The sequence below is a fragment of the Stegostoma tigrinum genome, chromosome 1, assembly GCF_030684315.1.
Source record: "Stegostoma tigrinum isolate sSteTig4 chromosome 1, sSteTig4.hap1, whole genome shotgun sequence".
Taxonomy (NCBI): Eukaryota; Metazoa; Chordata; class Chondrichthyes; order Orectolobiformes; family Stegostomatidae; genus Stegostoma; species Stegostoma tigrinum.
In genome coordinates, this window is record NC_081354.1 from 88,671,847 (window position 1) to 88,698,506 (window position 26,660).

General features: G+C 41.9%; 2 protein-coding genes across 2 annotated transcripts in view; one reads left to right on the forward strand and one right to left on the reverse strand.

Moving 5' to 3' along the window:
* Positions 1-10,888, reverse strand: part of sepsecs (Sep (O-phosphoserine) tRNA:Sec (selenocysteine) tRNA synthase) — an 80,461-nt gene extending 69,573 nt beyond the window's left edge. Inside the window, exon 1 of the mRNA XM_048542685.2 lies at positions 10,515-10,888. The gene's annotated coding sequence lies outside the window, so the exon portion shown is untranslated. The remainder of the gene's footprint in view (positions 1-10,514) is intronic.
* Positions 10,889-15,566: 4,678 nt separating this feature from the next.
* pi4k2b (phosphatidylinositol 4-kinase type 2 beta) overlaps positions 15,567-26,660 on the forward strand; it is a 30,439-nt gene continuing 19,345 nt past the window's right edge. The window contains exon 1 of the mRNA XM_048544337.2: positions 15,567-16,087. Coding sequence (XP_048400294.1) covers positions 15,614-16,087 — 474 coding nt within the window. The 5' untranslated portion in view covers positions 15,567-15,613. The remainder of the gene's footprint in view (positions 16,088-26,660) is intronic.

Genomic DNA, 26,660 nt, shown 5'->3' on the forward strand with positions numbered 1-26,660 from the left:
ACATTTCCAGGCCTCATTACCTGCACTTCACTCTTAGGCTACAGTTTGGATAACTTTGTCACAGAGAATTTTTTTTTCCCTTTGGAGAAGTGTCACTGCCCTCCGAAAGTTAGCTCTTTTTCTCTCCACAGATGCTGTCAGACCTGCTGAGTTTCTACAGCATTTTCTGTTTTTGCTTGTATCAGATCTCCAGCATCTGCAGTTCTTTGTTTTATTTTTCTAAAATATTATTTCTCAATCATGAAAGTAGTTTTGGCTGAGGGGCGGTGGCACAGCTATCCTGTTATTCTTCCAAAATGTCCAAAAGACATTTTACATTCACCCAATACAGACAACAGGATCTCCACTCAACATTTTATTTGAGCATCTCCAACAAGTAGCAGCGTCCACTTAGATTACACTCTCAAATTCTAAACTGACGATTGAATCCCAACCTCATAACAAAGCTGCAAGAGAGTTACCATTGAGCCAAGGCTTGAAACTCAAACAGTCTTAAGGGGGTGAGAACATTCATTAGACATTAATCAAAGAGCTATATCATAGAATCCCTATATCTAATAAAGCTCTAAAGGTTTCTTCAACTGATAAATCGGTATCACAAATCATGTTCGGAATCAACAACAGAAGTTGTCGGAAAAGCTCAGCAGGTCTGGCAGCATCTCTTCAAAGGTTGTCGCAAGAAACAACTTCCCTCTGTCTTCGCACCTTACACCATTTTCATGTGGCCTCTTGATGAGTTAGAAAGGGCTTCAGTGTAAAACCCACATGCACCTCTCCCGAGGCTGGGGTCCCTCTTGTGAGAACCATAGGACAATATTTCCTTCTGCACCCCTCTCCAGTGTTGCAGTGGACTTTGCAAACCTAACAAAAAACCTCCTTGGAGATGTCAAATCATTGGGTGAAGCAGGGTGAGGAGTCCGGATATCTTCAAACGTCGCTGTTAGATGTTGTTTTGGAAAGCAGAGCACATGAATGTGATTTTAATGCAGTAATTAAAGTGAAGTCGAAATGTGTCTGGCAAAACTAAGTTCCACTTGCATTGACCACCAGTTCATAAGACTGTTGTACATTACTGCACATTTTCATATGGAAAATTGGCCACAATGCATGAAATAATGTTTAAAACAAAAGTCTAGTCAACTTGTGCTGTCATGCTTTGCGCTTTTCCCTAAATTGACCGACACTTCCATACGTTAAAACAATCATGATTTTGAGAAATGTTAAATGTGACTGCCTTGACATAAGAGGTAACAGCCAAGGCAGAAGAATGATAAGTGGTTCACACAATAAAAAGGACCAACATGTGCTGGACCAAAGCATGCCACACCCATATTCTGAACTTACAGTTCAGGAAATGCCAGGCATTGATAAAATCGTGAGGGAAGGAGAGTCTCAGCTAGAAAATGGAACCCAAGCCTGCTGCTAGGAGACCTTGCTGCTACCATGCTGGTTTGCTGGGTCATGACAGATGAGCTCCCACCTTATAGGCTGGGGACAGTGAGTACCTGCTGTATTCCACCTTAAAAGGTGAGGAAACAAATGCAAATAACTCTCAGTAGAGAAAAAGTTCTAGAAAAACTAATGGGGCTAAAGTCCAAAAAGTCCTCTGAACCTGATTGGTTGCATCCCAAAATATTAAAAACAACAGAGATAGTCGGTGCACTGATAGTAATCCTCCAAGAGTCCTTTGATTCTGGGAAGTCACACAGAATTGTGTATTTAAAATGGGAAGAAGAAATAAGTCAGGTAACTACAGGCCAGTTTGCACATCTGTAATTGGGAGGGACTGGCTTATGAGGTGAGATTGAATAGGTTGGGCCTGTACACATTGGACTTTAGAATAATGAGAGGTGACCCTATACTGGAGTCTTAGGGAACTTGACAGGGTAGATATAGAAAGGTTATTTTCCCTTAGGTAAGAGTCTAGGACCAGAGGGCATTGTTACAAAGTTGTGTAGAGTAATCGTGAATTGGAAGGCAGGAAGCTAGAATTTGTTTGTAAAAATAATGATAAGGGAGGAGAGTACATGGCTCCTTAAAGAGGTAAAGTGCTTAGAGATTTATACAGAACATGTGTCCAAGCAACTGAAGGGGTACAGACAGTTCTGAAATTGAAACATGTATCAATTGGCTGTGATTGGAAACTTTAGGCTTGTTTTGGTGTCTTGGCAACTAGCTGAAATCAGCCAATTAACTTAAACACTTGGCAATTCAAAGCCAAATGAATTTAAATCAGATGATTTTGACAACCTCAGACCGATGCTATTATAATAAAATTCATATGTCATCCAACGTATGTAAGGAGAAGGTTTTTGAAAATCGCTGTGAGAGCGAACCGCCATCTGAGAAATAAGCATCTACCTCTCACAAGAAATCACTAAGCTCTCTAAGAAAGCACCATCCATCCATAAAAGTTACCACGAGGCTTCTAGCACTGCTGAGTCCTCTAGAAGACTTCACAGAGAAAACATCCCTAGCAGCTGGATTAGCCGAAAAAAGGCATTTATTATTTGAGAACAGCAGAAGAAAGGCATGTAGACTTTGAGAGACTAAGTTTTAAATTACTTTTTTATTACTTGGGTTTCTAAAAGTGGGACTTGTGTTTATTGGAACAGCATACCATTAGAATTTAGTTCAGTTAGGGGATAGTTAGTAGCTAAGGGGGAATTGTTCAGTTTGTTATTAATTCTGTTAATTTATTCACTGCTGGAGTTAAATAAATAAATTCTTTCTTGTTACTTATAAAATGAATATCCGATTTTCTTTCATTTAACCTCCCCAACTCTGTAACAGTTTAACAGTTTAGGCAAGGTAAGGTGATCTTCTCTGGGTATTTTGGGTGTAATTATTAGAAGGGGACATCAACTGCAGCCAAAACAGGTTGGGGAATGGTGTTTCCATTTAAAGTATCAGAGGGGTTTGACCTCCCCTTCATCAGAGAATACTCTCAAAATAAGTGTTTCCCATTTAAGACAGAAATAAGGAGGAATTTCTTCTCTTACATGGTTGTGCAACTGTAGAATTCTTTAATGTAGAGGGCTGTAGAGATTAATCAGTGATGGGGTCAAGGAGGGAAAGCAGGAAAGTGGAGCAGAGGATTATCAGATCAGCTATGATCTCCTTAAATGGGATTGCAGATTCAATGGGCTAAATGGCCTATTCCTGCACCAGTGTTTTAAGGTCTTCCAAGAAAAACTTATCCATGATCTTCTTTTTGCAGATGACCGTGGCCTCCTACCACAGTCAGATGGGCAAAATATAACAGCATGATTTGCCAAGGCAGCACAACTCTTCAGACTGAAAATCAGTTTAAGAAATCAAAGGTCTTGGGTCAGTGTGCTTGCTGAGCAGAATATGGGCCAGTAGGCATCATCATTGAGGGAACCAAGCTCAATATCATCAAGAAATTTACCTGCTGAGGAAGCATCATCTCATTTGTTGCAAGCACAGACAAGTGGTCAATAGGTTTTCAGTAGCAAACAACACAGTCAGCAGATTCTACAAACAAGTTGAAGCGACCACAGACCAAACTCAAAGTCTACAAACCCATAGTTCTGACCACCCTTCCCTTCAGCGCCAAATCATAGGGCTCTTATCCTGTCATGTTTGCCTTCGACAGCACTTCCATCAGTGCTGCCTCCACAGGCCCCTCAAGATTCACTGGCAGGACCACATCACAAACATGGAAGCCCTAGAAACAGCTAATATCACCAGTAACAAGGCTATCCTCCTGCAAAGACAACTTCATTGGACATGCCGTATTGTCAAATGGAAAACAGTCACCTGCCCAAGATCCTATTGGACAGCTGTCCATTAGTGAATGGAAGAGAAGCTTCCATGCAAAGATTTCAGGGACACCTTGAAGAAATTGCTCTCTGGGTGCCACATCAACCTTTCCCAATGGGAAGAGCAGGCTATAGATCATGATGCCTGGAGACTACATGTTAGGAGTGTTTCAAACACCTTTGGGATCTAGCAAAAAAGACAGCACGAAAGAGAAAAGGAGAAAAACTGATTTAATGAACCCAGCAGCTACTACACAATGACTTGCACCCAATGTGGGAGAATATGTACAACCTTCCCACAAAAAACTCTATTTGATCCCCTCCATTGGTAAATTTACAAATTTCTTTAAAAGGGAAACTTAACGCTATTCTATCAGTTTCAGACAGTGTATCTGAAAGATTTTGTTATGACAGCTGCAGTTATTATGAATTCCTGGCTGGGGTTCAGAGCTAGTAATGGCTTCAACTCAGCATGTGGTCTAATGATCCAATAACCATTGAGACGTTTAAGCGCCTGTTATAATGAAATATGCATTTCATAAAGTTTCTTGTTTGTTTACAATTAGGCACTTAAAAGATTGTGTTTAATAGTTGTTATCAGAGTATCAACATAGTATGTTTGAATTCATGGCTTTATTAAATTGTTACAGATTAATTTTTTCCAAAGTTTTACAATAATTCACATTGCTACTATAATGCTCCTGAGGACTATACCTGGTGTATACTGCGTAAATGGCAATGGAGGAAAATAAATAGCATGGGAGATCTGAGGGGACATGTAGCTGCAAAGGGGCCCTGAAGGAGTATGGGGTAGCATGAAGTGTGGACATAAAGGTGATGGTCTTGGAGTGGAATTTGATGTGGTGGGCGGAGATGATGCAGGATATTTAAGGGGTATTTTAAATGTTGGGAGCTGAGTTGCTCTTTCAGAGCACTGGTCTTCTAATTGGTTCACTTCAATGAACACTTCATGAATTAAATCGCAGTTCACAAAATGTACTGCAAACTCAACTTGAGTGAAAGGACAAAATCTCGAGATAACGGCATTTATGGCTAGAGTGTGCAGTTTGGGAGACACCAACGTGCATAGTTCCAGTTTTCCATGAACCCAAGTAATAACAGCAAAATCCTACGCCACTACTAACAATGTTCCCCTATAACATAATTTTACTTCTTTCCTGGAGCTGATTTCAAACCCTATTAATTCTGATGACTTTATGAACACTTGATAAATATTAATTAACTTCCGGCATTTCTAATTAAAAAGCAATTTTAAACAATTTCAAAATGATTCAAGATGTATTAAATCATTGCTTGCAAGATCAGCTCACTCATCAAATCTTTACTTCAGCTTACTGTGTTTTTTTTTAAACTTTATTATCTAACTCTTTTTTTGATACAGATCATTTCTGGCTTTGTTTCACATTCTACTGCCAGACGTTAAGGACTGGACTTTAGCTTTTAGTAGCTCAAGTTAAGAAACTTCCCTGCCTTGGTAAAAAGAATTCCAAATCATGAGAGTTCTATTTCAAGGTCGTGGGTGAGAAGGCAAAGTTAGGTTTTCTGATATTTTAAGATTAAACGCAGAGATAATGGGAGATGAGGCTTACTACGGTTTAAGAGATGAGCAACGCAGTTTTATAAAACTGAAGTTTATGAAGAGTGTACAGAATGAGTCAGCCGTTAGATAGGTGGAATATTTGAGAATCTGAAAGTGGACACAACGTGATTTGGGGATTTAGTGGCAGATGGGCTAAGGCTGGCTATGTTACAAAATATGAAGACACATAGGGTTGAAAATCCCTTTAAGGATCAAATAGAAACAGTGCAAACTCTAAGATTCAGTCTGATAAGGTGGCTAGGGTAAACAATCAAGACAATAGCATCAGTCTTTGCAATTGTTCAAATAGAGAAAAATACTGATCATTCAAGAGTGAATGTTAGAAAAGCAGAACCAAGAGACGGAATGAGCTCAGATAGCGTCACACATCTTTATACACATATTCCCATATATTACCATAGATACCCACAGTATACATGGGTATTATGTGCTGGTCAAGCTAGTGACACCCAAGTCCTATAAATGAATAAAAGAAAAGGGTAATTAATGAACCATGTGGGCTTTTTGATAATTGAAGTTCCCGGATTTCATTACTGAGATCAGTATTTTATTTCATGTTGATTAAATAGCTGCCACGGTGTGGTTTGAATTCCTATCTCCAGAACATTAGATGGACACTGAATATCCAGATTACTTGTCCAGTCAGATTGCCACCATGTTGCCGTCCCCTTTATGAGGCACAAGCTGAGTTACTGGCCTAAATTTTGAGGTCAGTAGCAAACCAACGGTGTAAATCACTAAAAAATGAGGGAGGCATACAAAAGGATTTGCGCACTTCACCCCTCCTTTAAACTACTGCCTAATATATGGTTGGAAGCACATTTTGGCTTAAAATGACACGGAACATTGCAAACTATCTAGTTCTAGCCGTAGCCAGTTGTCACCAAGGATGGTGGAGTCAGTAATGTAAGGATCAGAGTTTGGTAGATTCCCAAGATAATGGCTCTTGCCTTTCTAATATTGGGGGAAGTTTCTGCTCTTCCAGTACTGATGTTGCTTACACAATCTTATAAGTTAGCAAAGGTGGAGGAGGCAAGAGGAGATGGTGGGGCTTGTCAGCCCACATCTGGGCACTAATGCTATTCATTTGGATTTTGTTGCCGACAGGCAGCATGTAGATGAGAACTTAGAAGGATAGATCATTTGGGTGGATTGTTTGCAATGTTCCATGTCACTTCCAACCATATTTTAGGCAGTAGTTTAAATCTCGCAGTGGGAAGCGATGGCCGAGTGGTATTACTACTGAACTCTTAAGCCAGAGATCCAGGTAATGTTCAGGGGGCCTGGGTTCAAACCCCAACATGGCAAATGGTGGAATGTGAATTCAAAACTAAAATATGGAATTAAGACTCTAATGGTAACCTTGAATTGATTGTTGGGAAAAAAACCCATCTGATTTACTAATACCCTTTAGAGAAGGAAACTGCCATCTTTACCTGGTCTGGCCTACATGTGACTCCAGACCCACAGCAGAGTGCTTGACTCATAACTGCCCTCTAGGATAAGCAATAAATGCTGACGTAGCTAATGATGCCCTCATCCCATGAATGAATAACAAAACAAGCAATTCAGGAGGATCTCTTATTGCATAACAACATGGAAGTCAGCAAGCTGATATATAATCACTCAATTTTCAGATAGAAAGCTCAAATAATTTAGATTGATTTCGATGGAAGCTAAAATATATACTTTAAAAAAATGCCTTTTTTAAGAAATATGGAATTTATCTTAATGGAGAAAACTGATATACTAAAACATAAAATTTGTTTTTCTGGGCTTGAGATTGAAATTAGTCAATTTTTAAAAAATATTCATTGATGTGACATGGGCTTCACTGGCTGGGGCAGCATGCATTGGCAGTGTCTAGTTGCCTTGAGAAGGTGGTGGCAAGCTGCTTTCTTGAACCACTGCTGCCCATATGCTGTAGGTGGTCCCATAATGCCTTTAGGGAGAGAATTCCAGGATTTAGAACCAGTGAAGGAATGGCAATATAGTTCCAATTCAGGCTGGTAAGTGGCTTGGAGGGGTACTTTCAGGTGGTCTACCTGCTGCCTTTGCTGTCCTAAGTGCGAGCACTTTTGAGTTTGCAAGGTACTATCTCAGGATGCTTTGATGAATTTTTGCTGTACATCCCGTAGATAGTACACACTGCTGCTACTGAGTATTGGTAGTGGAGGGACTGGATGCTTGTGGCTGTGGTGCCAGTCAAGCAGGCTGCTTTTCTTGGATAGTGTCAAGCTTCTTGAATGTTGTTGTGGTTGTGTTTATCCAGGCAAGTGGAGAGTATTCCACCTTACTTCCGATTGTGCCTTGTATATAGTGGACAGGTTTAGGGAGTCAGGAGGAGATTCCAATGACAAGATTCCTAGCCTCTGACTTGCTCTTGGATCCACTTTATTTGTATCACCAGGCCGGTTGCGTTTCTGGTCAATGGTAATGCTCAGGATGTCGACAGTGGGCGGAATCAGTGATGGTAATGTCATTGAATGTCACAGGGCAACGTTTAAATTGTCTCGTATTAGAGATGATCATTCCCTGGCATTTGTGTAGCTCAAATAGTATTTGTCCAGGTTTTGTTGCATTTGAACACGGACTGCTTCAGTATCTTAGGAGTCGGGAATAGTCCTGAATGTCGTGCAATCATTGGTGACTATCCCCACTTCTAACCTTATGTCAGTGGGGAAGTCATTGGTGAAGCAGCTGAAGATGGTTGAGCTTAGGACACTACCCTGAGGAACTCGTGCAGAGATATCCTGGAGCTGAAATAACTGATCTCCAACAACCCCAAGCATTTTCCTATGTGCGTGGTATGACTTCCTAAACAGTAGATTGACCCGCAATGACATTTGGGAAGGAATTCCACGATTTTGACCCAGCATATAACCTTGCCATCTCCCAAACCATCTATTGTCATCTCCTTAAAATTACCCTTCTTTGCCCACTGTCAGTTCATCTGTTGACAAAACACTTGCACATGGCTTTACGTTTTACCATTCCAACACGTAACAGATCAACCACACCTCCTATCCTCTGTAAACCTAAGGTCATTTAAAACTCGTCTGTGTCATACCTAGCACAAAATCTTATTCGTTCATCATCCATGCTCACGTTAATCGCATAAGTAGGAACACCTCAATTTTAAAATTCTTTGTATTGTTGTTTTCTGATGTTCAAAGCACCATTTCAATGCAAGTTATTATCATTTCTGGTTCATTTGGTGTTACGGACAGAAACTTCCTTCACTTATTCCTCGTGAAAACCAATTGCAAGAGTTGCAGGGATAACAAGGTGTAGAGCTGGATGAACACAGCAGGACAAGCAGCATCAGAGGAGCAGGAAGGCTGACGTTTTGGGCCTAGACTCTTCTTCAGAAATGGGGGAGGAGAAGGGGGTTCTGAAATAAATAGGGAGACAGGGGGAGGCGGATAGAAGATAGATAGAGGAATAGATAGGTGGAGAGGAGACAGACAGGTCAAAGAAGTGGGGAAGGAGCCGGTAAAGGTGTGTGTAGGTGGGGAGGGTAGGGAGGAGATAAGTCAGTCCAGGGAGGACGGACAGGTCAAGGGGACAGGATGAGATTAGTAGGTAGGAGATGGGGGTGGGGCTTGAGGTGGGAGGAGGGGATGAGTGGGGGGTAAGGACAGGTTAGGGAGGCAGGGACAAGCTGGGCTGGTTTTGGGATGCAGTAGGGCGAGGGGAGATTTTAAAGCTTGTGAAGTCTACATTGATACCATTGGGCCGCAGGGTTCCCAAGCGGAATATGAGTTGTGGTTCCTGCAACCTTCGGGTAGATGCGTTGTGGCACTGCAGGAGGCCCTGGATGGACATGTTGCCTGAGGAATGAGAGGAGGAGCTGAAATGGTCCGCAATTGGGAGGTGCAGTTGTTTAGTGCGAACAGAGCATAAGCGTTCTGCAAAGTGGTCTCCAAGCCTCCGCTTGGTTTCCCCGATGTAAAAGAGGCCACAACGGGAACAGCGGATACAGTATATCACATTAGCAGATGTGCAAATGAACATCTGCTTGATATAAACTTCTTGGGGCCTGGGATGGGGTGAGTGGGGAGGTGTGGGGGCAGGTGTAGCACTTCATGCGGTTGCAGGGAAAAGTGCCGGGTGTGGTGGGGCTAGACGGGAGTGTGGCGTGGACAAGGGAGTCATGAAGAGAATGGTCCCTCCAGAAGTCAGATAAGGATGGGGAGGGAAAAATGTCTTTGGTGGTGGGGTCAGATTGCAGATGACGGAAGTGTCGGAGGATGATGGGTTGGATTTTGGGGACTCTGCAACCCAATGGTATCAATGTGCATTTCACAAGGTTCAAAATCTCCCCTCGCCCTACCGCTTCCCAAAACCAGCCCAGCTCCTTCCCACCTCCCTAACCTGTCCTTCCTCCCACCTATCCCCTCCTCCCACCTCAAGCCCTACCCCCATCACCTACCTATTAATCTCATCCCACCCCCTTGACCTATCCGTCCTCCATGGACTGACCTATCTCCTCCCTACCCTCCCTACCTATCCCTGCCTCTTTGATCTGTCTATCTCCTCTCCACCTACCTTCTCCCCTATCCACCTTCTATCAACCTCCCGGTCTCTCCCTATTTATTTCAGAACCCCCCTTTCCCTCCTCCATTTGAAGAAGTGTCAAGGCCCGAAACGTCAGCCTTCCTGCTCCTCTGATGCTGCTTGGCCTGCTGTGTTCATCCAACTCTACACCTTGTTATTCCACATTCTACATTCCATACTGTAGGGAATCTAATCTAATCTGCAGTTCCTACTATCTCTGATGCAAGAGTTGCAAACTGTGTCTGTAAAGCTGGAAATGAGAAAGTAACCCCATCAGACTGTCACCCAGCCTGCAGTTAGCAGTGACCCTCTGTGGGGTACACTGCCCAGCCTGACCTGACCCACTGCAGCCAGTCACCCATTACAGTTCACAGGCCCTGACCGAGACCTCGGAGATAGAGTAATCACTTCAACCGTTTCGGATGCGCTCACACACAAGCCCGGTCGGGAGAGTGAACCTCGCGGCCTTTCTCGGTTAAAGGATATTTTCATTCAATAATACGTGACAATTCATTTCCTGACACAGGCTGAAGTAACTCAACTCCTACCCTATACACTGGTCCGCAAGGGGATCTGGCTATTTCGGGGCCAATGTACAAATTTCACCCGCAGCCTCTGAACCTTTCCGGGACGGTTCTCGCCAACACGACCAGCACTTTGTTCCCTGCCGCTGCAAGCAGCCTCTCGGTAGATTGTACTGCCGCTCCCACTCCGGAATATTTGTTTCAGCAGCGCCTAGTGCTTCGGATCGGAGAGAGCTCCTGCACTGCACTCCCGATGCTCGTGCAAACTCCTAAAGGGGCTGGGATAAACATCGGGACAGCATTAAGCAACCCAAAGCGGATGTCGGTGACTTGCTGACATTTGATTTACATTTGAATCTGTGGGGTGATAGGAAGTGTGTCCTAATCCCATTCGGTATCAAAGACTTCAAGGAATCACCGCAATGCACATATTGAATTAGGTGCGAGTACAAAAACCGAACGATTTCCAAATGCCAAATGAACATTGCCTGAATAAAGCTGAATCTATCCGTTGTTATTATTATTATTCAGATAATTTTATAATAAGATTCCTCGTTCATTCAAACAAATGAACTAGAAGCAGATGCAGACCACTTGGCTCCTGGAGCCTCTTCCACCATTCAGTAAGACCATAGCTGATCTATGTTTCGAATTCCATATTCCTACCTGCCCCCAATAAATTTTAATTTACTTTGAGCTTATACGTATCCTGCTATAAGAGATGACAAAGTGTGGGGCTGGATGAACACAGCAGGCCAAGCAGCATCTTAGGAGCACAAAAGCTGACGTTTCGGGCCAAGACTGAAGGGTCTAGGCCCAAAATGGCAGCTTTTGTGCTCCTAAGATGTTGCTTGGCCAGCTGTGTTCATCCAACCCCACACTTGATTATCTCGAATTCTACAGCATCTGCAATTCCCATTATCTCTGATACAACATATCCCGTTATAACACCTTTAATCAGAGATAATGGGAACTGCAGATGCTGGACAGTCGAGATAACAAAGTGTGGAGCTGGATGAACACAGCAGGTCAAGCAGCAGCTTTGCTGCTTGACCTGCTGTGTTCATCTAGCTCCACACTTTGTTATAACTTCTTTAATAGCAGATTTGAATATTTTCCTGAAGGCCGATGTTAAGCCAACTGGCTGGTAGTTTCCTGTTTTCTGTCTCCCCCATTTCTTGAATAAAGTAGTTAAATATGCTACCTTCTCATCTAATGGCATCTTCCCTGAATCAACAAGATTTGTAAAATTAAGTCCAAGTCATCAACTATATCACTAGCCACTTGAAGTAAAACCCTAAAATGAAGTCCATCAGAATTTGGGCGCTTGCCATAACACAGCTCCAGAAATTTACTCAACACCACTTTTCTGCTGAATGTGATCCTCTCTCCCTTCCATTTCCTCAATTATTTTTGTTTCTGATGCTAAGTATTGTGTAGTGAGGGGGGGCCTGCAGAATTTGAGACTCTTCATCAAAACAGAGATTGAGGTCTTCAGAATTTTGAAGTAAAAGGAAGTAGGGAAATATTATTACAACCGGTCAGTGAGTCGTGAGAGGATATAAAGGTGAGATCATAAGCAAAACGAAAGAAACTAAAGATTTTCAAGTTTTCACATTTGTTTTAACACGGGCAGAATTGTTAAGGACGGGGAAATAGAATTGTAAGAGCAGCTCTTTCAAAGTGTCAATATTGGCATAGTGGGTCAAGTGGCCTTGCTTAAGAATATAAAAGTCAACACAAGAGAGTTTTAAACAAAGTACCATCTCATCTTTGTCATTATGCACAGGGCCTCGAAATATCTGACGCAACCATGAAAGTGCAATAACTTAAAGGAGCAAACTTGCTCATAGCTTGGGTAGGAATTTGCAGTTTCCTGCACTGCTGTGTGTCCCTGCAGCTTTAGAGCAAACACTAATTCCAAACTTAGAATCAGAGAACGACACAGAACAAAAGGAGGGCACCGGGCCTCACAAACTTGTGCAGAATAAAGTATCGTTGAGAATTAAGGAATAATCTTGAATGACTTTGCTTTAGATGATTAATTAGTTGTGGTGGATTCCATAAAGCAAATTTTTCGAGGCATATAGCAAGCATGGAAGGAACAGGTCAAATTGTTATTTCTTTTCCAAGTTTTTAACGTTCTTGCCCTATTTCAGATGCTGAGATAAATCACTGAGATAGAAGCTAAATTAGGAATATCATCACTCTATTAGTCATTGAGAACTGTTGTTGGTGTTGATGGTAACCTTGATGTAGATGGAATTTGTTAGTCAGCCCAGTGATGTCTACTTGAAGGAATGGATTTGAGACAAACATGCCAATTTGTTCCATCATAGCTAGTTCTTGAAAATACCTGTTGAATTCTCCAATGCGTACAATAAGTTTTCTGTGTAGAACCATTTTTCTTGGACTTTTTTTCTCAAATTTTCTCCAGCCTTGGCAAGTGTTGTTGTATTTTCTTGTTATTTTGTTGGAAGGACACAGACTCAGTTTCAATTAGTGCTGCATTCACAGCACTGGTCATTTGTGCTGAGTCTCTGAACCTTCCCTGCAGTACACAGTTCAGCTCATTCAGTTATGTCTGTAAGGAACCCAAAGTCGAGCAACCACATTTTGTCTAATAGTTCCCCACACACTTCATTCCTTGTTCAAAGAAAAATCTTTGCAGGAACTTCCCTCAAATTAATCACTTCACCTCAGTATGGAAAATAAGTTCACCATACACAGCAATGAATTTGTCAAATAAGGATTTAAACAAGCAATGTTGAAGTATGTTTGTTTGAAACAAGTCTTTAATCTTAACAAAAAGTTTCATTATTTAACAAAAGCTCATAACTTTATTCACTAATGCTTGCTACTAATTGACAAAAACAAAATCAGGATCATTTCTGCAAAATGCAACTAAGTCCACATTTGTGACAAATATAGCTGGTGTACCATCAGTTGTGATAGATTTTCTCAAGCATGTGACTTTGAGTTAATTGTCAATATTCCCACTGCTTGTTCTCTCTTTACAGGCAAAAGATTGAGACAATCTTCTTTTGTTTTGGTGTCCTTAAAAGCCATACACACAAAAATAATCAGCTGGACTGTGACTATCATGTTGAAAATGCAATGACAAGCATTTTCAGTTCTCCAGGCCCTGCTGAAGTTCCTAAAAGATGTCTTCAGATAAAGATTCCAATCATCTTGTTAATGTGGAAGTAGCAAGTGATTGGTGCTCTGTATTGCAATATTATTTCTTCTTTGTTTTTAAAGCCTTTGAATAACGAGTCAAAGGCTGCAGTCATCATTTCTCTAATGGCTTTGTCATTTGTGAATGTTTGTCAGAAAATGGTAAGTATGATATGAAGCATCAGTGCAGGCCTTAACTTTTGCTGCTCATTTAGAAAAACTAAATGGCTGTTGAACTTAGAAAATAGCCTTCAATTTGTCAGTTTTCTTTATCTAAAGCATGGCGAAAAAGGAAAATCTATCCTTGATTTTAATTGCATTGCTCTATGGTATTGTTTCAAATTCCCTTTCTTATTTATCAATATACTTTGGTGACATATAGGCAAACACTTTTTTACAGCCGTGACGAGAAATTCACTTTCCTATTCCAACTGGAAGATGTACACTTTTCGTTTCTATGTAGATGGTCTAGATTCATCACTCATCATTACTGCTTCACTTTGTAGCATGTCACATCACACTGCAGGTAGACCTCTGACTCTTTGCCTTGGGAACATCCAGAACGTTGCTGATTATTTTGAAGTGAGAGGCATGGCAGCTCACTTCAATTTCTTTCTGGGCTCCTTGTCAGCTTGCATTCTGAGACCTGATCCTCTCCCCTTTCAAACTAGATACAAAATTCAATCATATTGTATTTGCTGCTAACTTTGATTAATTTAACTCTCAGGTCATTAATTAATCCTGTCACGTGGCATAATACCAAGTCTATTATCACCTGCTGTCTGGCCACTCATATGACGATCGCAAAAACTTGGGGCTGTACAGTGGCAATGTGGTCAGCACAACTGTCTCATAGCATCAGGGACCTAGGTTTGATTCCAACCTTGGGCAATTTTATGTGTGGATTTTGCATGTTCTCTATGTGTCTGCTCCAGTTTCCTCCCAGGGGCGGCATGGTGGCTCAGTGGTTAGCACTGCAGTCAGACAGTGCCAGGGACCCGGGTTCAATTCCAGCCTTAGGCGATTGTCTGTGTGGAGTTTGCACATTCTCCCCGTGTCTGCATGGGTTTCCTCCGGTGCTCCAGTTTCTTCCCACGGTCCAAAGATGTGCAGGCTAGGTGGATTGGCCATGCTAAATTGCCCATAGTGTTCGGGGTGAGTGGGTTATAGGGGAATGGGCCTGGGTTGGATTCTTCAAGGGGTGCTGTGGACTTATTGGGCTGAAGGGCCTGTTTCCACACTGTAGGGAATCTAATCTATTCTCATCTAATCTATAGAGCAAAGATGAGCAGGTTAGATGATTGGCTATGCTAAAAGTGGCGTTGTGCGGATGGGATGGGATGCTCTTCGGAAGGTCAGTGAAGACTGGATGGGCCGAATGGGCTTTTCCGCCCTATCAGGATTCTGTGATTCTAAGTGCTTCAAAAGCATTCTATAAACTCCTCATCCAGGCTCATTCTGCAATTCTGAATTCAGCGGGTCTGGCACAGCTGTGCAGAAAAAAAAGCAAGAGTTAACGTGCCCCGTTCATGTGTAGATTAAGGTCACCCAAGATTGTTTGTCATCCCTTATCACAAGCTTCTATTTCTTATGCTACGTTTTGACTATAGTTTCCTTTTCATTATTTGTGAGATGTGGGGGCTTGGCAGGCCAGCATTTATTGCCCGTCCCGAGTTGCCCATAATAAGATGGTGTTGAGCTGCCCTCTTGATGCTGAGGTTCTCCAACAACTGCGGTGTTGGTTTCAGCATCCGCTGATGTTTTTTTCCGTGTTGGTGTGTTAGAGGTAGCATTTCCCGGGCTCCTTCCTACACAAGGTAGCCATTGGCACGTCAGCTGTCCGGCTGGCACGTGCACGGCCCTCGAGGAGGAAGCGTCGCCGCGCTCGCGCGGGAGGTGGGTGTGAACGGGCCTGTTGCGCGGCGACGGCGGAGGCGGGGGCAAGGATGTGTGGCCCCGCCCCCTTGTCACATCACAATCGAATGGACGAGCTCGCGCTGAGCGGCCAGCGGCCGGTGCTCGACGGGGACGTGGCCTCCGGCCCGGGGTTCGGCGCCACCGTTCATCCCCTCCGCTTCGCCAGGCGTGCGGGTAAACCGGGGGCAGCCGTCCGCTTCGTGCCCCGTGCCGAACGGGAAGAAGCTGAGGGAGACGACGACTCGGAGCTGGGCTCTTCCTCCTCGCTGCTGCTCTTGTATCCGGAGAAGGAGCCGCTCCTGAGCTGCCTGAGCCCGGGCGACAGCTGCTGTGAACACCCGCAGAGTCCCAGCAGCCAGGGCCCCGACCTCAACCGCTTCCCCGAGGACCCCGAATTCAACGATGTTGTCTTGCGGGCCGAGCAGGCGATCGAGAACGGCGTTTACCCGCAGAGGATTTCGCAGGGGTCCAGCGGCAGCTACTTCGTCAAAGATCCCAAGGGGGTGAGTGCGGGTCTCGCTTGGGTCTGGTTTGGGGGGCGGGGTGCCCGAGCTGTAGCCGCTGCCCGGTCTCCGAGCTATGAGTTGTTAGTTCTTTTAACGAAAGTTCGCGAGGTTTAAGTAAACCAGCTGTTGTCCCGTGTCCTTGAACCTTTTGACTCTGGCACAGTTCGGTTGTAGATTAGGAGCTGCTTGGCCTGCTGTGTTCATCCGGCTTCACACTTTATTATCTTGGATTCTCCAGCACCTGCAGTTCCCATTATCTCCATACTTTGTTACCTCGGTTGCAGTTTGACCTGGGTTCAGTGCTCCAGCACTTCGCCCATTCTCCGTCAGTGAAGTGCACTGATGTAACGGCAGGAATTGCTGTATCCGATTGCGCGCTCGTACGTTGCATCGCGTTGGTTATACTTTAGTCTTTCATTAACTGTAGACTACAGAACTGTACAACACAGTACGGGCCCTTCGGCCCACAATGTTGTGCCGAATTTTTACCCGAAACTAAGGTCAATCTAACCTCCACCGCTGCTTTATACTAACATCCATATGCCTATCTGATAGGGGCACTTAAGCGGTTATTAATGAGGCCGGCTCCACTCCTCTCTCTCCAGCAATGCATTGCACGCCCCTGCCATTCTCTGAGTAAATAACCTACCTCTGACGTCTCCCCGATATCTACCTTCTTTGTAAGATAATAAAGTGTGAAGCTGGATGAACACAGCAGGCCAAGCAGTATCTCAGGAGCACAAAAGCTGACGTTTCGGGCCTAGGCCCTTCATCAGAGAGGGGGATGGGGCCTATTTATTCCAGAACCCTCACCCCATCCCCCTCTCTGATGAAGGGTCTAGGCCCGAAACATCAGCTTTTGTGCTCCTGAGATGTTGCTTGGCCTGCTGTGTTCATCCAGCTCCACACTTTGTTATCGACTATATTCTGCCCATGATTACTCTCGGACCCTTCCCGAAACGTCAGCTTTTGTGCTCCTGAGATGTTGCTCGGCCTGCTGTGTTCATCCAGCTTCACGCTTTATTATCTTGGATTCTCCAGCATCTGCAGTTCCCATTATCTCCTTTTGTAAGATGTTTTGAGGCTGCTGGTGGTCGTAATGGGGTGTTTTCCCCTGTTTCCTTTCCTGGAATGCTTTGAAATCCGTGAAACAGTTGTGTGCTGCTGCTCCAACCTTATTGCTGGCAGTTTTTGAGAGCCTCTTTAATTCTTCAATCTAGTTATTTTATCTAATATTGCCATTGTTGTGGTCCCAGCTGGTGGTAATATTGGACAACTCAGATCCGGAGTGGGGATGTCTTGCTTCAATTGTACAGGGCCCTTGTGAGATCAGCCTGGAACGTCGTGCGCAGTTTGTCTGAGAAAGGACACTCTCTTCTATGGAGGAAGTGCAACAAAGATTTACTAGACTGATTTTCTCGAAAGGAGGACTGACATATAAGGTAGACTGGATTGGTTATGACTATATGTTCACTAGAATTCAGAGCGATGCAAGATATCATGAAACTGATAAAATACTAACAGAACTAGATAGGGTAAGTACAATAACAATGTGTTTGACTGAAGAATCCGAAGCCGGGGTCACAGTTTAAGGAAATGGATTGGCCAATTAGAACTGAAATGAGGAGAAATTTCTTCAGTGAGTCTAGTGAGCCTGTGGAATTCTCTGCCACAGAAAATAGTCAAGGATAGAACACTAAATTTTTGAGGAGTTGGATGCAGCCCTTGTAGTCAAATATAAAAGGGAGATAGAGGGCTTGTTGACATGGTGCAGTGAAAACAATCTGTCTCTCAAGGTCAGCAAAACTAAATTGATCATCGACTTCAGAAAGAAGGGAGTAGAACACATCCCTATCTACTTCAACAGAACTGAAGTTGAGAGAGTAAAGAGCATCAAGTTCCTTGGATTGATGATAATCGACGACCTGTCCTGGACTTCCCACATAAACCGATAGTGAAGAAGGCACAGCAACGCCTCTTCTTCCTCAAATGGCTCATGAAATTTGGCATGTCCATAAGGTTCCTCACCAACTTCTACAGATGGACCATTGAAAGCATACTGTCCAGGTGCATCATGGTCTGGTATGGTAACTGCTCTGCCTAGGACTGTAAGAAGCTATAGCAAGTGTTGTGTACAGTCCAGACCACCACAGAAGCCAACCTTCCATCCACAGACTCCATTTACATGTCTTGCTGCTGCAGAACGGTGGCCAACATCATCAAAGACACAACACACCCTGGTAATGAAGTTCTACAACCTCTACCATCATGCAGAAGATACAGAAGCCTGAACACATGTACAAGCAGTTTGGGAACAGCTTCTTTCTGGCTGTTATCAGACGGGGTGAATGGACATCAAATAATATAACCTGTATGCCTCTAAGTCTGAGATAACAAGGTGTAGAGCTGAATGAACACGGCAGGCCAGGCAGCATCAGAGAAGCACGAAGGCTGACATTTCAGACCAAGACCCTCCTTCAGTTTGATCTGTATGTCCTTTGCTTGCTGTGATCTGCCTATACCGCTCATCAACCAAGCCTTTCACTGTATTTTGATACATGTGACAAAACAAAAGTCAATCTCAATAAAGGGATCAGAGTTTGGAGCAAAATTGAGAATAGGGTACTGAGGAGGATGATCGGCACTGATCCTATTGAATGGCAGATCTGTCACAAAGCGCAGAATGGCCTAATCCTGTTCCTAGTTCCTATTTTCTATGTTTCTATACTGTGGGAGACTGAACGTTGTCCACACAGTGTACTCCAAACAGGATTGGCAGATTTGAAATGTTGGTTGATTGATTTCCCTCAACCAAAGGAGCTCTGCTACAACCCTTGATTTTCTTGGAGAAAACAGAAATATAGTCACTTTCTTTCTTGTAACTAGCTGCCTTCTCAATCATTGCGGCTCCTCTGAAGTACTGATTTAGTAATGTAAACGGAGCAACAATAGGCGTTCAGGCCTTCAACGTGCATGGGAACATAGAGGTGACAATTATCATACATCTTGAAAAGCTGATTTTATTTTGTGATAGGAGGCAAGAGTGGGACAGAGTATGGTGAGAGATAGATGTTGTCAAAACCCAACCTCATTGGATTGCATCAAGGGAGGTCTTTGTGAGATTGCATTGTACCTTTAAGATAATATGCAATACATAGCCACAGCCACTAATTCCAGTGATGCTGAATAAACAAATTGATTGTCCAAGATTGGATCAAGCTTCATGTGTTGAATCAGATTCACTCATCCAAGCAACTGGAAACTCTTGCACTGCACTTTTGACTTGAAGTCTGTAAATGTGGGAGAAAAAAAGTGCATCAGCAGCAGAATTGATTCTTTTGGCAGGTCAAAGTGTATTCGTGTTTTATATAATTTAGGAATTGTATTACAAAACAGGCGGACGGGCATGGGTCAGATCTGTGAAGGTATCTCCTTTTAAAAAAGATCAGAGTCATTTGGAACTGATCAAGGTGTATCAGTTCCAAGAAAGCATGCAAATACCATCAAGTGCCTGGGAGAACCCTTGTAGTATGAAAGACAGGACGTACATATTGCTGTACTTACAACAGACTAGAGTCATTTAGTTTAGTTTTGAGTTCATAAAAGAAGGCACGGATGCTTACAGTACAGAAAGCAGCCGAAGATCTGACTACTCTGATCTCATTTTCCAGCTCTAGGCCAGTGGCAACTAACCTGTCAGTTACAGAGTTCTTGATCATATCCCATTCTACGTTTAAGTCATTTAGGGTTTACCACAAACAGTCCAGCACTGAGCTCTGAAAAAGCCTGCTGGAAACAGTATTCCAGTCCCAGAAACAACTACCTATGCCCCCTCTCTGTCAATTTTGGCTCAAGCATTCCATTTTGCCTTGAATCCAGGTTGTAGTTCAAGTGAATCAATCACCAGAGCCAAAGTGCTTTAAGTTTATAGAGTTTCCACTACAAGAGAGTTTGTATAAAAATCTTAAAGTTGTTGGAACTAGAAAAGTTTTTAGTCTATTAAAACTGTGTGAAAGGTTTTTTGCCAGCAGACTCAAAGGATTAGATTAGATTTAGATTTCCTACAGTGTGGAAACGGGCCCTTCGGCCCAACAAGCCCACACTGTCCCTTGGAGCATCCCCCTATAACCCACACACCCCTGAACACCACGGGCAATTTAGCATGGCCAATCCACCTAGTCTACACATCTTAAAATCCTAAAATTGTCCCCATAATCCAAGTAAAAGAAGCTGGATGAGCTTAGTTAAAATTTACTTGGAAGAGTGTGTTTTTACAATAATATTAGGAAACAGATTTAAACTTTATTGTTTGTGTTAAGATCTTTCTAATTGTCATATAGCTTTTATATTGTTCTTATGCAATAACCTTACCTTTTGTCTTTTAAAAGAACCTTTGCAACCCCTTGTGTGAATGTTTGTGGCGAACCACCACAGTAAACTGCAACCACTTTATTTTTAAAAAGTGATCTATCAAGCAAGGCTTTCTTCTGAGATCTTACTTGTCCAATACTACTACCAGCTGGGATCACCACAATGGCAATATTAGATAAAATCTCCAGCCTGAAGAATTAGAGATTCTCAAAAACTTCCAACAATCTTTTCAAAATTTGTGAAGCATAAATGTTTAAAATGCTTTAGTAAATTTAGATATACTAGAATTCAATTCCCACCAAGGCAGTAAAAGTGTGAGAGTTGTATTCAATAAAAATAGCAAGTTGAATTATTCTGAATAACTGACTTGACGACATTATTCTGCATGTTCCATAAACTGTTTCCTGCTGTTGAAAAGTGATTCGTCCTGTCATTAGGTTATGATAAATGCTTTGAAAAAGAAACTAAGCATTGTCCTAAATTTGAAATTCCAATCTGTCTTTCTCAATATTGTTAGAAAATTGACTCGTCTGAGTGAGGTATTTAATCAAATTGCCCAGGCTAAAATTGTGTATATGTACGATTGTACATTAATTATTTTTACCCTAATTTAGAAATGTCATAGCCAGGCTGTTTGAACTTTTAAACTGTTTTGAACCCAGCATAAACTTGTAATACTCCTAGTGAAATCTTGTGCTATTCTGCAGAATACAATGTAGTAGAGGCTTAATTGGGCAGTGTGAATCTCATGATCTCTTTTCACCAGGTTTGGTGACTAGTTGATAAGCGGGTCATGTTTAAAAATCGATTTCATGAGCCTAGAGTACTTCATGTACTATACTGGATTTATTTTACTGTGTGGTGAGTCACTTGTGATGTGTGTGCTTGAAACACACTGTAATGTGTTCAATCTACTTCTGGTTAGATTTATAGCACTTATTGGTACAAAACATTGTGCTGTAAGGGATTTGCTGTGGGAATTAGGAAAACGTGCACTTGTTGAGTTATGTTTTTCTAACGAAGTAATACTGGAAGCAGTTTAGACTGTTACTGTGTAACAAAAAGAGGGAAAACATCGTGTCTCTTTTTTTCTTCTCTTACCTGCCTCTCCCATATGTTTTGTAATATATGGCTATTTTATTTGCTAAATTTTAAAATTCATCAACCCAAATAGTGAGAAATGGGAGGTTTTTTGCCTTTTTGATTTACTTCACTTAGTCTTGAGTATTCAATATTTTTGGCTGTGTCATTAAGCTACCATTACAAAGGTTGCTATGGTTGATAAAAATGATATGATCGGTATTCTATCATATCGTTTTATGTACTCTGTTATGAATGTCAAATTGCTGTCCCTTTTGTATGTAAGTCCCACTAAAATTTTTTATACTACCTCGTTTTTGTTTTAAGAAAACTAAATGAATAAATAAGGATGAAATTTATCCTGCAGTGCAATTCTCAAATTTTCTCCATGTTTTATAATGAATCTGAGACATCAGTTATGGAGTCAAATATGTCTCAGTAAATGGTCTTCCTTTGCATTGCCTCTTTCTATAATTTTCCTCACGGCCTGAATTTTCTAGACCCTTCAAAACTTGTAGAATATATGGCAACTGACATTTTTAACTAACTACAAGTTAATTCTGCAGTATTGGTTATGAAACGAACTACGTTCAACTTATCCTGTCCTTTCCATAAGACCATAAGACATAACAGTGGAAGTAAGGCCATTCGGCCCATCAAGTCCACTCCACCAGTTAATCATGGCTGATGGGCATTTCAACTCCACTTACCCGCACTCTTCCAGTAGCCCTTAATTCCTTGTGACATCAAGAAATTATCAATCCCTGCCCTGAAGACATTTGATGCTCCTTTTAGTAACATTGCCCTAGTTTCAGCAGCGGGAAATCAAATATCTGTGACTTAATTGATCTTTTCGGGATGGAGCTGATTATAGCTATAACCTTTCTGCTGTGTTACTAAATGAGCAGTTGGGGATCCCCAAAAAAACCTCTGCATTTCTCTGATGGAATCACCAAACTCTTCCCTAACATGCTGTATTCCTTTCATGGTATGACTATCTAATTGGATTGGTAACTGGCACTTGCATTTTCAGAAATGTTTGTCGGATATATTTGCTTTTCGTGGACAGGAAATATCTAGGCAATTTTCTACCTTGCCGATGGATATTTCAAGTGAATTCTAAATGGCATATTATAATGTTGTTTGTGCCATCCAAGTACTTGTGTTTTTCTTCAAAATTCAAAAATTACAAAATTCCTTTAAATGTAATAGAAATTAATTACTTTAAAAAATTACTTGATTTGAAAAATTTTCTTAAGCCCATTTATTACCTCCACGAATTACAGAATCTTATGTAAATGAACTTTTTATTAGTGAGAGAAACCAAGAAAGGGAAAATGGAACTTCAGTAAAGGATGAAATTGAATGGTATTCTATTTTGAATCTGTCAAATCATCTGGCAGTTTGAGCTATCTCCTTAAATTCCTCCATAGAAATTCTCAAATATTTTGAGTTTTATGAAGTGCATATTGATAAAGCAAGTCCTCACTTAATGTTGTGACTTTGTTCTTGAAAATGACAACTTTAAGGTTCTCATGGAAATCAATATTAAAACCAGAGTTAGGTTCTTTCCAACATCTCATCCTAGGGAAACAAATGCACAAGTTGAAATAATGCATTATAATGTGCAATATTGTGAATTCCTAGCCAAATTAACTTGCAAAATAAAATGTCACTAAATATAAAATAAATGCAATGCAGTGCAATAAGCTGTAAAATACTTAAGAATTGCCCACCTTACAGCATTTTTTAGATTGACTCAGTTGCATAGACATCTTTCACTGGATGTGGCATGAAGTGCCAGGACAACCTGCGGCAACCAAACTCTGCCACTAGATGGGGCTCGACTGCAATTTGAGTTCAGAACAGCCGGGAGCAAAGCAGTTGAAGAGCAGTAATAATGGGAACTGCAAATGCTGGAGAATCCAAGATAATAAAGTGTGAAGCTGGATGAACACAGCAGGCCAAGCAGCATCCCAGGAGCACAAAAGCTGACGTTTCAGGCCTAGACCCTTCATCGGAGAGCTGGATGTAAGTGGGAATGGGAGCCAGAGATACTGAGGATTGAATAAGGTGCAAGCAAGGTTCCATGGGAGTGAAGTTCTGACAAGGCTGAGATAAGCGAAGAGCAGGAGGGTCTGGAAATTCTCAGTCAGAATTAACAGAAACTTGAAAAGGAAGAAAGGAGTTTTGGGATGGGAAGTGGTGGCAGTGGTCAGGGATGGGGGTAGAAGGGGCCTTTTCAAGACTGAGGAGTGGAAGCAATGGAAAAAATGTCATGTGCAGATTGTACACTACAATACAGGAAGTCTGTGGAAAATGGCATGAAAGATAAGTGTTGCTATATCTATTTAATATTATCTTTGTATATGATGTTAAAGTGAAACAAAGTTTAGAGTCGATATTAATATAATACTGTATAACTGAGTTTGAAAACCTCATGTTTTGGGATGGTGCCTTTAAGGTAATACATAAGGGAATGTGTAACCTTTTCTGAAGTTGCTTGACAGCAAGTTTGTTCTGATAGGAAGAATGTGTAAGTTGTCAACAGTGGAAGACAATAACAACAGCTAGTATACACACAAGGTAGGTTGAGACTCTTTACAATAGTTGTAGATTTACCTTTTACTTCAGAGAAGTGATAGATTTAGGATAGCATGGGACATTTCTACCTGAATATAAGGCCCATGTGATTCACATTGCTTTGGAGATGGGTTTTGAAACAAGAGCTTAAGGTATTCTGAAAACTCACAACCAGAGTTAGTCTCCCAGTATTTGAGAAGGAGAGCCATTATAAGCACCAAGATGCTGTTGTTAGGTATAGACAACTAGACCTGGATTGAAAGATAGAGTTAGAGTGGGTAAAACAAGATTGGATGACTCATCTAACTTGACTCTGGAGGAATTATCTAGCAGTAAAGCAGTTCTGAAATTGGAAGTTTCCAAACTAAGAGAGAAAAAAAACTGTTGTAATGTAAGAATCCCATCAGTTTCCAGGGAAATTAAATTTCATTTCCTCAAGACTAGATTCTGTCCTGAAGTAGTACTGAAGCAGTGAAAGCGGAGTCTTTTGAATATATTTAAGGCAAAGTTCGTTAGATTCTTTGTATTCAAGGTGCTGAAGTGTTATCAGTGATAGACAGGAATGTGCACTGGACATTAAAATCCAATCATTCATGATCCAGTTAAATGGTGGAACATGTTCGAAGGGCTGAAAGGCCTTCTTTTCCTTCTTCATATATTTGTTTGTAAAGAACTTTGATCAGCTCCAATTTAAAACATAGAACAGTACAACACAGGGACATGCCCATTGGCCTGTATGAGCATGTTGCTGTCCTAAACTAATCCAAATTGCCTGCACAAGATCCATATCCCTTTCTTCCCTGTCTGTTCATGTCTGCCTGAATGCCTCTTAAACATTGCTATTGCATCTGCTTCTATCACCTCCAGGCGCCTATTATCCTCTCTTTTTTTTTAAAAGTCTGGTTTCGGGCCCAGTGGCACTTCTTCAGAACAGAGGCACCTCTGTCTCCTGTAAGCTTGGCTCTGAGATTTAGGACAGCAGTCATAAAGTCACCGATCTATGCAGCATGGAAACAGACCCTTTGGTTCAACTCAGCCATGTCAACCAGATGTTATAAAATAATCTAATTCTATTTGCCTGCATTTGATTTATATTCCTCTTAAAGCCTTCCTATTTATAAACCAAAATGCATGCCATTTAAATTTTGTAATTAAAGCAGCCTCCACTGCATCCTCTGGCACCTTATTCTATACACATACTAACCTGTGCATGAAAAAGTTACCCATTACGGTCCCTTTTTATATGCTTCCCCCTCACTTTAAACCTATGCTGTATAGTTTTGGAGTTTCCATGTCCCTCCTAATTTTATATACTTCTTAAAACGTCACCCCTCAGCCTCCAATGCTCCAGGGAAAATTGACCCAGCCTATTCAGCTTCTCCGTATAGTTCAAACCCTTCAACCCTGGCGACATCCTTAAATCTTTTTTGAACCATTTCAATTTCATAACATCCTTCTTATAGCATGGAGACCAGAATTGTATGCCATATTCCAAAAATGGCCTAACCAGTGTCCTGTATGGCTGCAACATGACCTCCCATCTCCTATAGCCAATATGCTGACCAATCAAGACAAGAATACCAAATGCCTCCTTCATTAGCTTGTCAACCTGCGACTCCACTTTCAAGGAACTATGAACCTGCACTCCAAGATTTTGTTCAGCAATACTCACCAGAACCTTACCATTTAAGTGTGTAATTTATGTCCAGATTTGCCTTTCCAAAATGCAGCAATTCACATTTATCTAAATTAAACTCCCATCTGATCAAGGTCCCATTGTGCTCTGAGGTAACCAACTTTGAAGTCCACTGCACCTCCAATTTTGTTGTATTCTGAAAACTTATCAACCGTACCTCCTATGTTCATATCCAAATCATTTGTGTAAATGACGTAAAGCAGTAGAACCAGCACCGATCCTTTTGGCACACCACTGGGCAATGGCCTCCAGTCTGAAAAGCAACCCTCCACGTCACCATCTTTGAGCCAGCTCTGTATCCAAAAGGCTAGTTCTCCCTATATTCCACGTGACGTGACCTAACCTTGCTAACCGGTCTTCCATGAGTAACCTTCTCTTACATCTTATTTAAGTCTGTGTAGATCGTGTCCACTGCTCTGCCCTCATCAATCCTCTTAGTGTCTCACTAACTTGAAGTAGTAACAATGCGGGGAAATCATGTTGACTATCTTTAATCAGTCCTTGCCTTCCAGACACATGTAAATCCTGTCCCTCAGCATTCCATCTAACAGCTTGCCTGCCGCGGATATCAACGTCACCAGTCTGCAGTTCCCTGGCTTTCTCAACACCTTTCTTAAATAGTGGCATCATGTTAGCCAACCTCCAGTCTTGTAGCATCTCACCTGTGGCTATCGATGGTGCACTAATCTAAGCAAGGGGCCCAGCAATCACTTCCCTAGCTTCCCACAGAGTTCTATGGTACACCTGATCAGGTCCTGGGAATTTATCCACCTTTGTGTTTTAACTTTCTTCCTAGGAAGGTAACTGTTGCCCTTCTGCCCATCTGTCTGTCCTGTTGAT